Source organism: Limulus polyphemus, unplaced genomic scaffold (assembly GCF_000517525.1).
Source record: "Limulus polyphemus unplaced genomic scaffold, Limulus_polyphemus-2.1.2 Scaffold242, whole genome shotgun sequence".
Classification (NCBI taxonomy): Eukaryota; Metazoa; Arthropoda; class Merostomata; order Xiphosura; family Limulidae; genus Limulus; species Limulus polyphemus.
Window position 1 is genome coordinate 302490 of NW_013665852.1, and position 12333 is coordinate 314822.

The following is a 12333-nucleotide window of genomic DNA, read 5'->3' on the forward strand; positions in this document are numbered from 1 at the left end:
TCCAACAGCAGAGATACAGTTGAAGATATATATTGAGTGATGTATGGAGTCCTGGGAGCTTACCATGTAGCAAATCAAGAGGTCTCAAATAGATAGGAATAAAGGCCTTATAGGACAATTGAATATTTAGTTTAATTAATATTGTTTATTTAACAATACACAACAACACCATGGATTATAACAGTAACGAGACCCTTCTAAGTCACCGTAAAAAACATCGTGAATCATAACAGGAGCTGCCTGAGTCACCATAACAACAACAACACAAGTAATCATAATAATAACTCCCTGAATCACCATAACAACAACGCCGTGGATCGCAATAATAACAAGAATCTTCCAAGTAACCATAACAAAAACACCATAGATCATAACAGGAACTGTCAGAGTCACCATAACAACACCAGCAACGTAAGTAATCATAACTGTAACTCCCTGAGTCACCATAATAAAGACATCTAAGTGATCGTAACAATAATCATAACAGAACTCACTGAGTCACCTAACAGTAATTCCTCGAGTCACCATAAGTAATAGTAACAGTGACTCCCTGAGTCATCATAATAAAGACACCTAATAATCGTAACAGTAACTCCCCTAGCACTATACACTATAACAAATACATTGTAAATCACAAATTACTGACTGCTCAAATGAGAATGGAACTAGCTTCACTGAAACGATTTTTTTTTTATGATTCTAGGCGGTAAATTCAACAGCTTCCAATTACTCTGTGGCTATCGTGTTAATTTTACAGAAGACATTTTTTTTTCCAAGCATTCATTTTTTTCTGTTTTTATTTTTCAAATATATCTCTACTGATCTAATATATAATGCAGATCCAGTGTATTTTTTGATACAAGTTCTTGCTTATCATCTTTCACTGGGAAGACATCACAACAGATTCAAAAGATCAGAAGTCAACGTGGTAAGTATTACTGATCGATATATATGAAGCAGCTCCCAATAGCACAGCGGTAAGTCTGCGTGCTTACATAGTGTATATTATATGTAGCAATGAGTTATAGTAACATCGTGTATAATATACGTAATGATAAATTACAGCAACATCATGTATAATATATTTAGTGCACTCCAATAGCACAGCGGTAAGTCTGCAGATTTATAACACTAGAAACCGAGTTTCGATATCAGTGGTGGGCACAACACAGATGTAGCTCATTGTGTAGCTTTGTGCTTAATTACAAACAAGCAAACAATCTAGCAAGCAAATCGTTCGAAATGGGTGATTGATTAGACTGTATTTATTCCAGAAATATGTCATGCTGGAAACCAAACAGTCTTACATTGGTCAACGTTCTAGTTGTAAACACCGTCTTCGAAATCGCTGAAACTTCTTGAGTCATAGTTTTTGTAAGTTAAGGTCGACTCTGGTGTGGCCATGGAAATCCGTTGAAGTAAAATATAACTGAAAAAAAAAAACATAGTAAGAATATACCCATTGATGACGTGTTCGAGTGACCAACGTGGGCGTGAGCATGAAATCATGCGGTTTTTTTTACAATTCTCTGTAGTTGTCTTGTGAATTCTACAGAAAAGGTGTGAACTTTGCTGAAAGGGTCCGCTTTTGTTTTCTTTTTCATTTGACTTTCGTAAATGTTTTGCCATCGTCTGTTGAAGATTTAATGCCCGATAATTATTCTGTTTTGTAATCGAATCCCACCAATTACATTAGTCGGCAATGTATATATATATATATCAACCAACTGATTGGTTATTCAAAGTGTTTTATGAAAATTTATCTAATTAAACAATCAACTTATGCATTGAATTCACATAGAATCAATAAAAAAATATACCCTACGAACACACTCTGGTGTTAAAATACACAGAGACCAAAATATAAGTTGCTTTTATTTGTATCTATAAGTGACCTTTGGATAAAATATATAATAGTCTCTTGAGGAAACGCAGATAAAACTATTTTCAGAAGAGTGTTTTTTTGGTGGGGTAGTAGAATTATTATTATTTTATTGTGTATAAATCTGTTTATTGTCGTAGAATTTTAGATTATTTACGTGTATGTATTAAAGATATTTGAGCAAACAGAAAGTTAAGTACTATTTTTATGAAATCATGCAGTTTTATGGATATGTTTGCTATTAATTCTAATATGTAAAGAAAAGAGACTGGGTCATAGAGTATTAGTAACAACACTATCTACGTCTTTGTTCAACAAACAGGAAACGAATTTTCCTTAGAGGTTTTAATCTTACCAGTTAATGGAAACCGTGTGTGACTAAACTATCGGAATTTAGAAAAATCCGCTAATTTGAAAAATAGCCCCTCCTCTCAAGACAAAAGTTTACGTCATTGCGAAAATCCGTGAACAATGTCTTATCTAACTCTGGTTAAAACGGATGTAGGGTGGGCACGCCAGACAATTTATCAGTATGAAATTGTAGAAGAGCGCTTCATAATAATGTGACCGTTTTGGAAATTTGCTAACTAGAATTAGTAGCGTAAAAGTTCTGACATTTGAACTATTTTTCATTTTCTCTTGAGAAGTTTCGTGTTACTCAAGTCAGGCGCTAATCTAATCAGCTGATATAATCTGAATTTATTAGGTTATCCTGAGATTAAAATATCAAGTAATTTATTCGCTATTAGATATAACTAAGGAACTGTAATGTGTCATAAATATGTGTTGGTTTGTTTCGTCATTAAATGCAAAGCTATACAACAGGCTATCTGTGTTACGGCCACGATGTGTATTGAAACCCGATTTTTAGCGTTATAAGCCTTCATAATTACCGCTGAGCCACTGGGTGGCCTGATAAAGAAGATAAACATAACTATTGTGTAACTTCTTACCTTATAAATTTTAAACCACGAAAACTATTATTTATCAATGAACAAGGCCTTTCTTGCCGCAGACAGTACTGACTACACGAACCCTCTACCATCCAGTCACAATAACTGAATAAACACACAATGTATGTAGTGTTACATGACCTCTCAGTGAACAAGGCCTTTCTTGCCGCAGACAGTACTGACTACACGAACCCCTCTACCATCCAGTAACAATAACTGAATAAACACACAATGTATGTAGTGTTACATGACCTCTCAGTGAACAAGGCCTTTCTTGCCGTAGACAGTACTGACTACACGAACCCTCACAAAGGGCTGTCTGTGCTCTGCCCACCACGAGTATCGAAACCCGGTATAAGTCCGTAGAAATACCACTGTGCAACCAGGGGGGGGGGGGGCTATTATTTGTAATAAAACGATAATGCATTTTTAAAACTCTTATTTTAGTATTTAGCGTCAGTGTAGATTGGATGAATAAGTATCATCACTGCAATTTTTGTTATCACTAAGAATGTCGAATTTATAAGAGATTATGTCAACTTTTTAACAACAGCACTAAAAATCTATATCATTTATTTTGGGTAGAATAAGTTTTTCAGACAAGCTATTCTGTAATTTTCATTTAAGGTAAAGTATCAAAATAGGTTAATATTCTAAATATCCCGACAGAGGTTTTCCTAATGTTCAGTTGACCACAAATTGTTCACCTGTAAAAATATAAGCAAGTTCAAGTGGGTAAATATAAAAAAAAAAACATACTTAAGATTATATGTATTTACTAGAATATTCTTCATGTTTTCGGATCATTTGTTACTAGACCTGTACATATGAGATGCAATAAAGCATCGTATATTAATAATGATGAAGTTAAAATATAGTTTGCAGTTGAAATAAATCCTTAGGAAAAGTTCTGTATTCCAGATTAAACACCGAAATCTGTCTAAGCATTAGAAACCAATAGACCTAAAATTTGTGATAAAAATCACGTTATGTGCAGATGTTTTTGTTTTTTCATATTCCTGTTAATTTGTCAATTTTAGGACTCAAAATCAGAGGCACATAAACATATCATTTCAGACCAGTCACGATTCACCCACAAGTCGCTATGCAAGTAGCCTATTGTTCAATACTAGAACTCATCAATCAGGTCGAGCAGTGAGAGGCAAAAGAATCTCTGAAACATCTACAGTTTACTGATTTTTGTTACAAATTCTTGGACGATATATTACTATTCCGTTTTTTTTTTAATTATTATTACAGTGCTCTTCAGGCTGCACAAAGTGAATGGTAGTTTTAGATGTAGATATGAGCATCCATATCTGCTCCAAACCTTAAATTATAATTTCAAGAATAGGTTAACTCTCATAATGAATGTATCACCACTGCTGTGTGCGTCTTTCTTATCCACGTGTACTTTGTTTTATACGGGAAACGCTCTTTTTTTTTCTTATGGTTACAATAAAAACTGAACCTCGATGTTGGGTATATATATATTTAAACATGATAAATAATTAGTAAAGTCAACAAGGTAATGTACGATAACTTTGTTTTATCATGCTTGTCTCTTGTAATTTGGACGTTGGCACTGTAATCTTAAGAGCCATACAATAGTATGTATAAGATTATTTTCACTGATTCGTTATTTTATTTTTCTATTTGTAGAGTACATGTGTGGAAAAAAGATATTATTATTATTTAACTACGTGGTAGTGATATCAAAGTCACATAATTGACTTTCTGTATGTGAAGTTTAAGGATATTTCTGGTAGTATCGAAAATTATAAACTATGTATATTCTATAAAGTAATCATAACGACAAAGATTATAGAATTCATCATGAGATAGGCATGGTGTGCTAAATGTTAAAACCATTACGTTTCTCTGTATTGTATAGTTTGCCATTGTTTTATCTTTTTTCCGCACTTTTTTTCGAAAACGTTAACAAATACAAAGATATCCAACATAAAATGTAAAACAATAGCATACAGATGTTATTACAGAATATAAAGTCGTTTCCAATATTCGTTAGTAAAAAGAGTAGTCCAAGAGTTGGTGGTGGGTGGTGTTGACTAGCTGCCTTTCCTCTAGTCTATCACTGCTAAATTAGAGACGAGCAGCGCAGATAACCCTCGAGTAGCTTTGTCCGAAATTCGAAACAAACAAAAGAATATAAAAATTAGAGAATAAAATCTGTCAGAAAAAGAGAGATAAAGTTTCATTATCCTTTGAATCGGCAAGGTTAGATTTGTAACAATATGTTTGATTGTCTTTGACAAGAAAAGGGTGGATTTGCAACAATAATCTTATTTTCTTGTGAACTCTTCACCTAGTGAGACAAGGGTAAACTAACGGACATTTTACGCCAAAATCCCAAGTTCGATTCACAGCTCTAAAACAAACAACAATCTTACGAACTCAGAGTATGTTTACAACAAAGATGTTTTTGTACTTTAAATTGAAAAAAAAGTATATTTATAAAAATAAAGTTCACTATTTTTGATTCAGAAAGACTATGTTCAAAATAATAAGTTTTATCGTATTTTAACTCGGAAAATGTATGCCTACCACAAATGTTTTATTGTCTTTTGACTGAAAGAACAGTTTTGCAGCAACAAGGTTTATTATCGTTTGACTAGGAAAGAGTGTATTTACAGCAACAAGGTATGTTATCGTTTGGTCCCACAATGGGTCAGCATTTCCCGCAATAGTCAGAGCGCACACAACCCATTTGCGCCAAAAAACAACAATATATTATCGTTTGACTCCGAAAGAGTATTTTGTTTTCAACAATACGGGTATGTTATCTTTTGATTTGGAAAGTATGTAGTTAAAACCTGTTTGAAATGTGAAGATAATATCTGATCCTTTTCAGTAAATCTATGCATTTTTTTTTGTTTTCTCTCCTCAGTGTGTTTGTAACTGTTTCGTTATTTTTTGCCCCAGTGGTTCAGCGGCAAGTCAGAGGGCTTATAACGCTAAAAATCGGTTTTCAATACCCATAGTGGGCACATCACAAATAGCCCACTGTGTAGCTTTGCACTTAACAACAAAAACAAATGTTATTTTAATATTAATTACTCGGGTTGTTGTTGTTTTTTCATTATTCACATATGCCAGTGTTTCGCTTTTTTAATTGGTCCATAATGTTTGTTCCTTCTCTTCAAGTTTAAACGTTTGAGCATTGAATATTTTGTTTCCTTTATGTGTAATTGTATCGGTTTCTTTGAATATTCTTTGCTAATAATTCTTTGTACGCACAGTAAATTTTCGAAACAATTATTGCATAACTTCCGAAGTTGTAATTCAGGGATGTGTTTTTGTATGTTTTCTACAATACATTTCATCACCATTATACATATAATCCTTTTTAGCAAAGGAAAATAATGACACTTACAACAAAGTCGCCCGAGATTAAAATATCGAGAGTATAAAAAACTGTGTTTACTAGAAAACAACTGTAGACTGGCGGGGACCGACCTATTGCTAGCAGCGTTTCGTAGCAGTACTAGTTCCTGCGCTAACTTCCTCTCATAGTCATGACAAGCACACATCACACGCATATCCAGTGAGGTACGACTACAACACAGCGAAAAGACTTCACTTCGTAAACTCTGTTAGCCCGAGCTCGCCTGCATGAAACTGACTCATGTGCTAGTACACCGTTAATGCAATAGGGTTAACAAGAAAGAATACCGAAGAAACCTGATAATCTTTGCCGGCAAAGGCTTACGTAAAACCACCGCTATGGCTGAACTCTACTCCAGAGGAGGAAGAGGCCTTGCCGTGTGGCGAATGTCGGGCACATTTTGTATAGTCGATGACAGGTGCCCAACGCGCCATACGTCGCTGTTTAGAACAGGAATAACTCACACCGTTAAAGTGATACGAGTGTCTTCTCTAAAATGGCTAGTATCCCTGTTTGTTTATTTGACCTTGGTGTTATCAGTGTGTGAAGCGCGGCCCACTAACCAGAGAAGGTCAAGATTGTCTTTTTCAGAAGTTCAAGTTGTGGTGAGTTACCATTTCATTGAGGAATCAAGTGTTTGTAGAAATATTAACTTCACAGTGTATATCCACCTTTAATCCTATTTTCTTTGCATGCGTGGTTATACATTTATTTATTTTCACACTGAATCTTATATTTTACATGTTGTTTACACACATGTATAACGTAAGCCTACTTAAGTCTTAACAAACACTGTTAACAAAATGCGGGCACGCCCTCTAGGGGTTATAACTATTAACTTAAGTTATATTTAAGTATAAAATTATTAACCAGCTATTTTATTTAATTTTCAGAAATTTTATTTTTAATAGTTGTTATATTCAGATCAACGGTATCACCGCCCTGAAATATTTTTTAACTACGCATGCTCAGTGATGCTCTTGGAGCTCTAAGTCTATCGATCGTACGTGTTGCTAAGCAACAAGTAAGCATCATTAGGGTTGTCGAATCTTGTATCTTTTACAAACTATAGTGTCATTGACCGCTCCAGTAAATCTTATAAAAGATTAAACGCTAAAAGGTTTACCAAAAGGTTGTATTGCACCAACATTGAGCCTGGTTTATCACTGCTCAACTCTACGTTATAGGTTTTACTTTATGTATTAATTTATTTTCTCTTTTATAACCATAAGATTTTAGTGGTTAACTTCTATGAATTTTATACATTGCTCATAATTACATGGTTGGTGGATGAGGAACACATGTAATATTGAAAGGATTGTTGATATTCGACAGTGGCATACAATTTTCACTCGTATTTATTAAAATCAGTGTAAACTAGTGAGTATTTTAGTTTCCAAAACCGTGGTCCATTTCTAAGCATGCTACAGATAATTTTCTTGATATTTTTCTCTAATTTTCAACCTTTACTGAGATGAGACTGATCGGTTAGATATGAAGATAATGTTAAAAATTACATCCAGTGTCTCTGACGTTTACACTGGGAACTATATTTTGGGAACCAAAATAATAGGGTAAAATCACTCATTTATTGTGTAAGATACAGTCTTTTAGGAAGTAGCCCTAATATGGTCTATAGTGGCATATTTCATAATAATCTTGCTTATTTAGAGACTATAGTATCATTATATTTTAAAAACACAGAAGAAATCAGTGAGGTGGTCACGTGATAAAGTGGCATATATCTAAATGGTTAAAGTCCCGCTAGGAAATAATAACATCTTCAGAGAAAGTTATAAAACTTAGTAACTTGAAGGGCCTAATAACACCCTCCCTTGAATTACAGTTTTCAAGGAACCACATAAAATTATTTCGGCACGAATCTTTTCTAGTTGGCGTGACCGGTACGATATAGTTCTTTACCCAAGAAATTGGTCATTTTTATTTGATATTTCAATGCTGGAATTTTATCTCAATGCTATTCAACTATTAAGTTCTGACGATCGATTTTCTAATAGAAGGTTTCTTATATGGCACAATAGTAAAGGCCCACCCACATATGCAGTTGATGACTCGTTAGTTTAGGGCAGTCCCGGCACTCGACGGCCCACTGGTTCAGAATCACTGATTTAATAGAAGGTTTCTTCTTCGGTGAGCATTACATCACTAGAGTCTTGAGTTAAATAAAGACTGTTATAAATATTTTATTTGTTTGGGTTATTATATACCACTTCGCACATAACGTTTAATTTGGTAGATGAAGTATTGTCAAAAAGTCAGATTCAATCTGCATGTTTTTGCTTTTCGACAATTACGACGGAAAAAAATTTGATTTGTTGATTGTAACATTGCCTTTTGGATGAAGGCACAAGGCTGGCAAGTTTTCAAGTGCACACACCCTAGAACTGCAAGGAAGCTACTATTGTCGGGTTTTTAAGTAGTATCTAGTTCAGGCCGTAAACTCAAGGACAGGGTCCTTTTTCTTCCTCATAGAATAATCAGTTCGGAACACGTACTCGTCAAAAAGTGCATACATTTAACAGTCGGGAAGAAGCATTGTAGTATTATTTTGTAAAAATTGTGACGTATAACAAGTATTTCTAACCAACATATGAGAAACAGTTAAAAGCTATGACTTATAAATATTTATTTGTTTCTATTTCGTGTTTATTATTTAATTTATTGTCGATAACACTTACTTGAAAGTAGACCATAAATCTTGTTTTTGTACTAAAAAATAAATAAATCACTTTGGTCTGAAAAAAAAATGTTTATTTAGCATCTACTTCAAATTTCACGAGGGAGGGCGCCACAGAGAATACAACACAGAAACAATAGCTATGGCAGTTATTAATAAATTTGTTTCATTTCCGAAGTTCGTTTCCCATTTAATTAATAAAAAGATGATTAAAGTTTTGCTGACCAATAAGATTGAATAACTTGTTTTCCAAAACTGTACTTGGAGGCGGAGTAAACGCACATATAGAGTCTTTATATGACCATGGTTCCTAAAAAGCGTACTGACCCACATGAGGTTTATTTATAGGGCTCTTAATGTATTGTATGTCGATTTTAGCACACGTGAACCTAAGAATAATTACTACTGTAACCTGCGATATGAACAGGACAAATTATGAAAAACGTTCAGTCTAAACTGTAACTGATTTTACACTGCCATAGGTAGATAAAGGATTCACTTCTAAGAATGATAGTCTAACCAACTTATTATCATATATATTCAGCACTTTTTTCAGCAGTCACTATAATAAACAATAAATTAAATGTTGCCGTATTGTTCTTTTTATATTTTTTCTTCCATCAAACTCTGAGGTTTATCAAGTTCTTAAAAAAAAATCTGTGTTAAAAACAGAAAATGTTGAACTATGTCGTAACCATCATTAATATTGCTTAAAATCGGTTCTTATGCTTTCCCATTCTGGACTTGTAAACATACACAAAAATAGGTTATTGTACGAATATTAATTTTCCGACTTAAAACGTAATTAAATGGGAATGGGTAAAACTAAATTAAATTCTAGAAGGTGTTTAGTATTCATTATAAATAGTAAAATGTTTTTGTATATACAAGTAGATATTGTTTGATGTACAAAGATAACCCTACATTTGTGTAATTTATACTTATTTAGTTTTAATATTTTAATCGTATGTATTATAATTTTAGGAAATTGGGGAATTTTAGTTGTTTTATTATAGAAATTGTGTTTGAATTTTAACATAACTCATAATGGAAACTTAATTTAGTTAATGGTTTATTATTGATTTTTAGCTATCGCTTAGGCTTTTAGCATTTTATATTCAACGGTAAAATAATGTTTATAGTTTTGATTATGTAGTTTTAGACTGGAGAGTTGCTCTTACATTATGAAACTAGTTCATCAAAACGTACTTATACAAGATACAAAAACTTTAATATTTTCAAACGGGAACTGAACCATCCGCTTGTTTCCCTCTATTTGTATACAAGTATGCACTGTTGTTACTAATCATCAAGGGTATTTAGTATCATTTATTCAGCAGCAGTCACAGAAACGGTGGTTGTAACGAGTCTATAGATGCACTGTTGTTACTAATCGTCAAGGGTATTGAGTAGTAGCCATAGAAACGGTGGCCGTAGTGAGTGTGTACATTGATGGACTGTTATTACTAATCGTCAAGGATACTGAGTATAAACACCGCTTGCTTCACAGGAATAAGAAAACAAGAATATGAAGTGACATTCCCGTTATGACCGGTCGCTATGTTTACTTTAACCTTAAAAGCTCCGCACTTGTCGGCCAGTCCTTTCTTTTCGACAGATACCCAGACCGACCGGAAATCGTGGAGGACACATCAATGATCGGCCGACGACTTCGTCTGTAAAAGTAACGTCACCTACATGGCGCCGTTATCTCAGAGTGAGTGACCAATCCCATAAGCAGATCTACAGATCAGAGTGTGTGTTTCTGTACTTTGTATGTGTCACGATCATGAATCGCGTAGTCTACCCCAATGGTCGACTTGTAGTAGTATGGACAAAATGTTTAAAACTGTGTAAATCCTAATTAGTTAGTAAATATTTTATGCATGGAAAAGGTTAATGAATTTATATTATGAAAAAAAAAGCAAACAAATGTTATTAGAAAGTTGAAAAATCACCATATATATATATCCTCATCGTTTATGAGGTCAGCGCTAGTAAGTCAAACCCATGACAGGTCTGGCATGGCTTGGTGGTTAGTGCGATTGGTCCCGGGTTCTAATCCTGGTCACCGAACATGCTCACCCTTTCAGCCATGGGAGCGTTATAATGTTAATCCCACTATTAGTTGGTAAAAGAGTAGCCCAAGAGTTGGTGGTGGGCGGTGTTGACTTGCTGTCTATCCTCTAGTTTATCACTTCTTCGCGTAATTTCAAAACAAAGTTTAAAGAAAAAAGGCGCGATCAAACGAGAATTTCGATTTACAATATCCTTAAAAACATGTATCACAGCGCCAAAAAAGAGTGAAGACCCGAAGTTGTAAATAAGTGCTTTAACCAATGTTAAACCAGAAGAAAAAAAGTAGTATCGAAAAATCAATCTGAAATTTCACATTGAAAACTAAAAAAAAAAGAATTTAAACAAGCTTTCTTGATAAGTATCAATACTTATATAAAGGAAAGAACTGGAAGTCATGCAACTAGTGCTTTCTTTCACTGAACACTAATTTGTGGCCTACGTGTGTGTATTTACGTTAGCGTGTTAGTATTTTGTGGCTGTCTGGCATGTTTCCTACATATCTTACTTAGGAAAATGACAAACATATAGAATAATAACGCACCATAAACTAATGTTCTCAGTTTTGAATCACATTGCAGAGATCCATTGTGGTGTCGTACTTCAAAACGGTGTTTTGTTTTTTTATTTCATATAATCAATCTATAAAACTTAACAAGGTATTATAATAACCAAACGTAGATTTAATGATCTATGCTAAAATCCCGTAAATTGAAGAGATTGTCTGCTACTCTTCAAGTATTAATTCTTCTAAAGGATAACACAATTTATTTAATAGATGGCGCGTTTCTTTATCTTTTTTTTTTTAATTATAAGGAGATCGAGCACAAAAAGAACTACCTTAATACACAAATATTTAGTTTTTGTCTGTATGTAGACAAATGTCGGTCTTTGTGGATTTTTTCAGTTTCCTGACCTTAAACCAAGCTACGACTTACTTATCTGTTAGAAAATTATCTATTTTCGCAGGTCTTCCACACAAATTGTCCTAATAGGTTTTTCGAACAGATATCAACAATTTTGCGACGCGATAATAATATTATTTTCTTTCGTCGTAATAAATTATAGAAACTCCATTAATAACTGTCTGTTTTTAACCCTCTCGCGCTGTTTATACTAATAATACTGGATATTCTACTTTGGGTGATTCTGTAGGTTTATTGACGCCATCTGACGTACATATAAAATGACGTGCCAAATTACTACTAGAATTACACTTTTGCGCCCTCTCTGAATAATAAATTAGAAGTAATATATACGTAAACCCAGGGTATACGTAGTTGCAAAAAAATATGATAAACGAAGACAAAAGCCTGCC

General features: G+C 33.8%; 1 protein-coding gene across 1 annotated transcript in view; it reads left to right on the top strand.

The window, feature by feature from the left end:
• The first annotated feature begins 6353 nt into the window (after positions 1–6353).
• The window catches only part of LOC106478701 (matrix metalloproteinase-2-like), a 68301-nt gene continuing 62321 nt past the window's right edge, over positions 6354–12333 (top strand). The window contains exon 1 of the mRNA XM_013939264.2: positions 6354–6846. Coding sequence (XP_013794718.1) covers positions 6580–6846 — 267 coding nt within the window. The 5' untranslated portion in view covers positions 6354–6579. The remainder of the gene's footprint in view (positions 6847–12333) is intronic.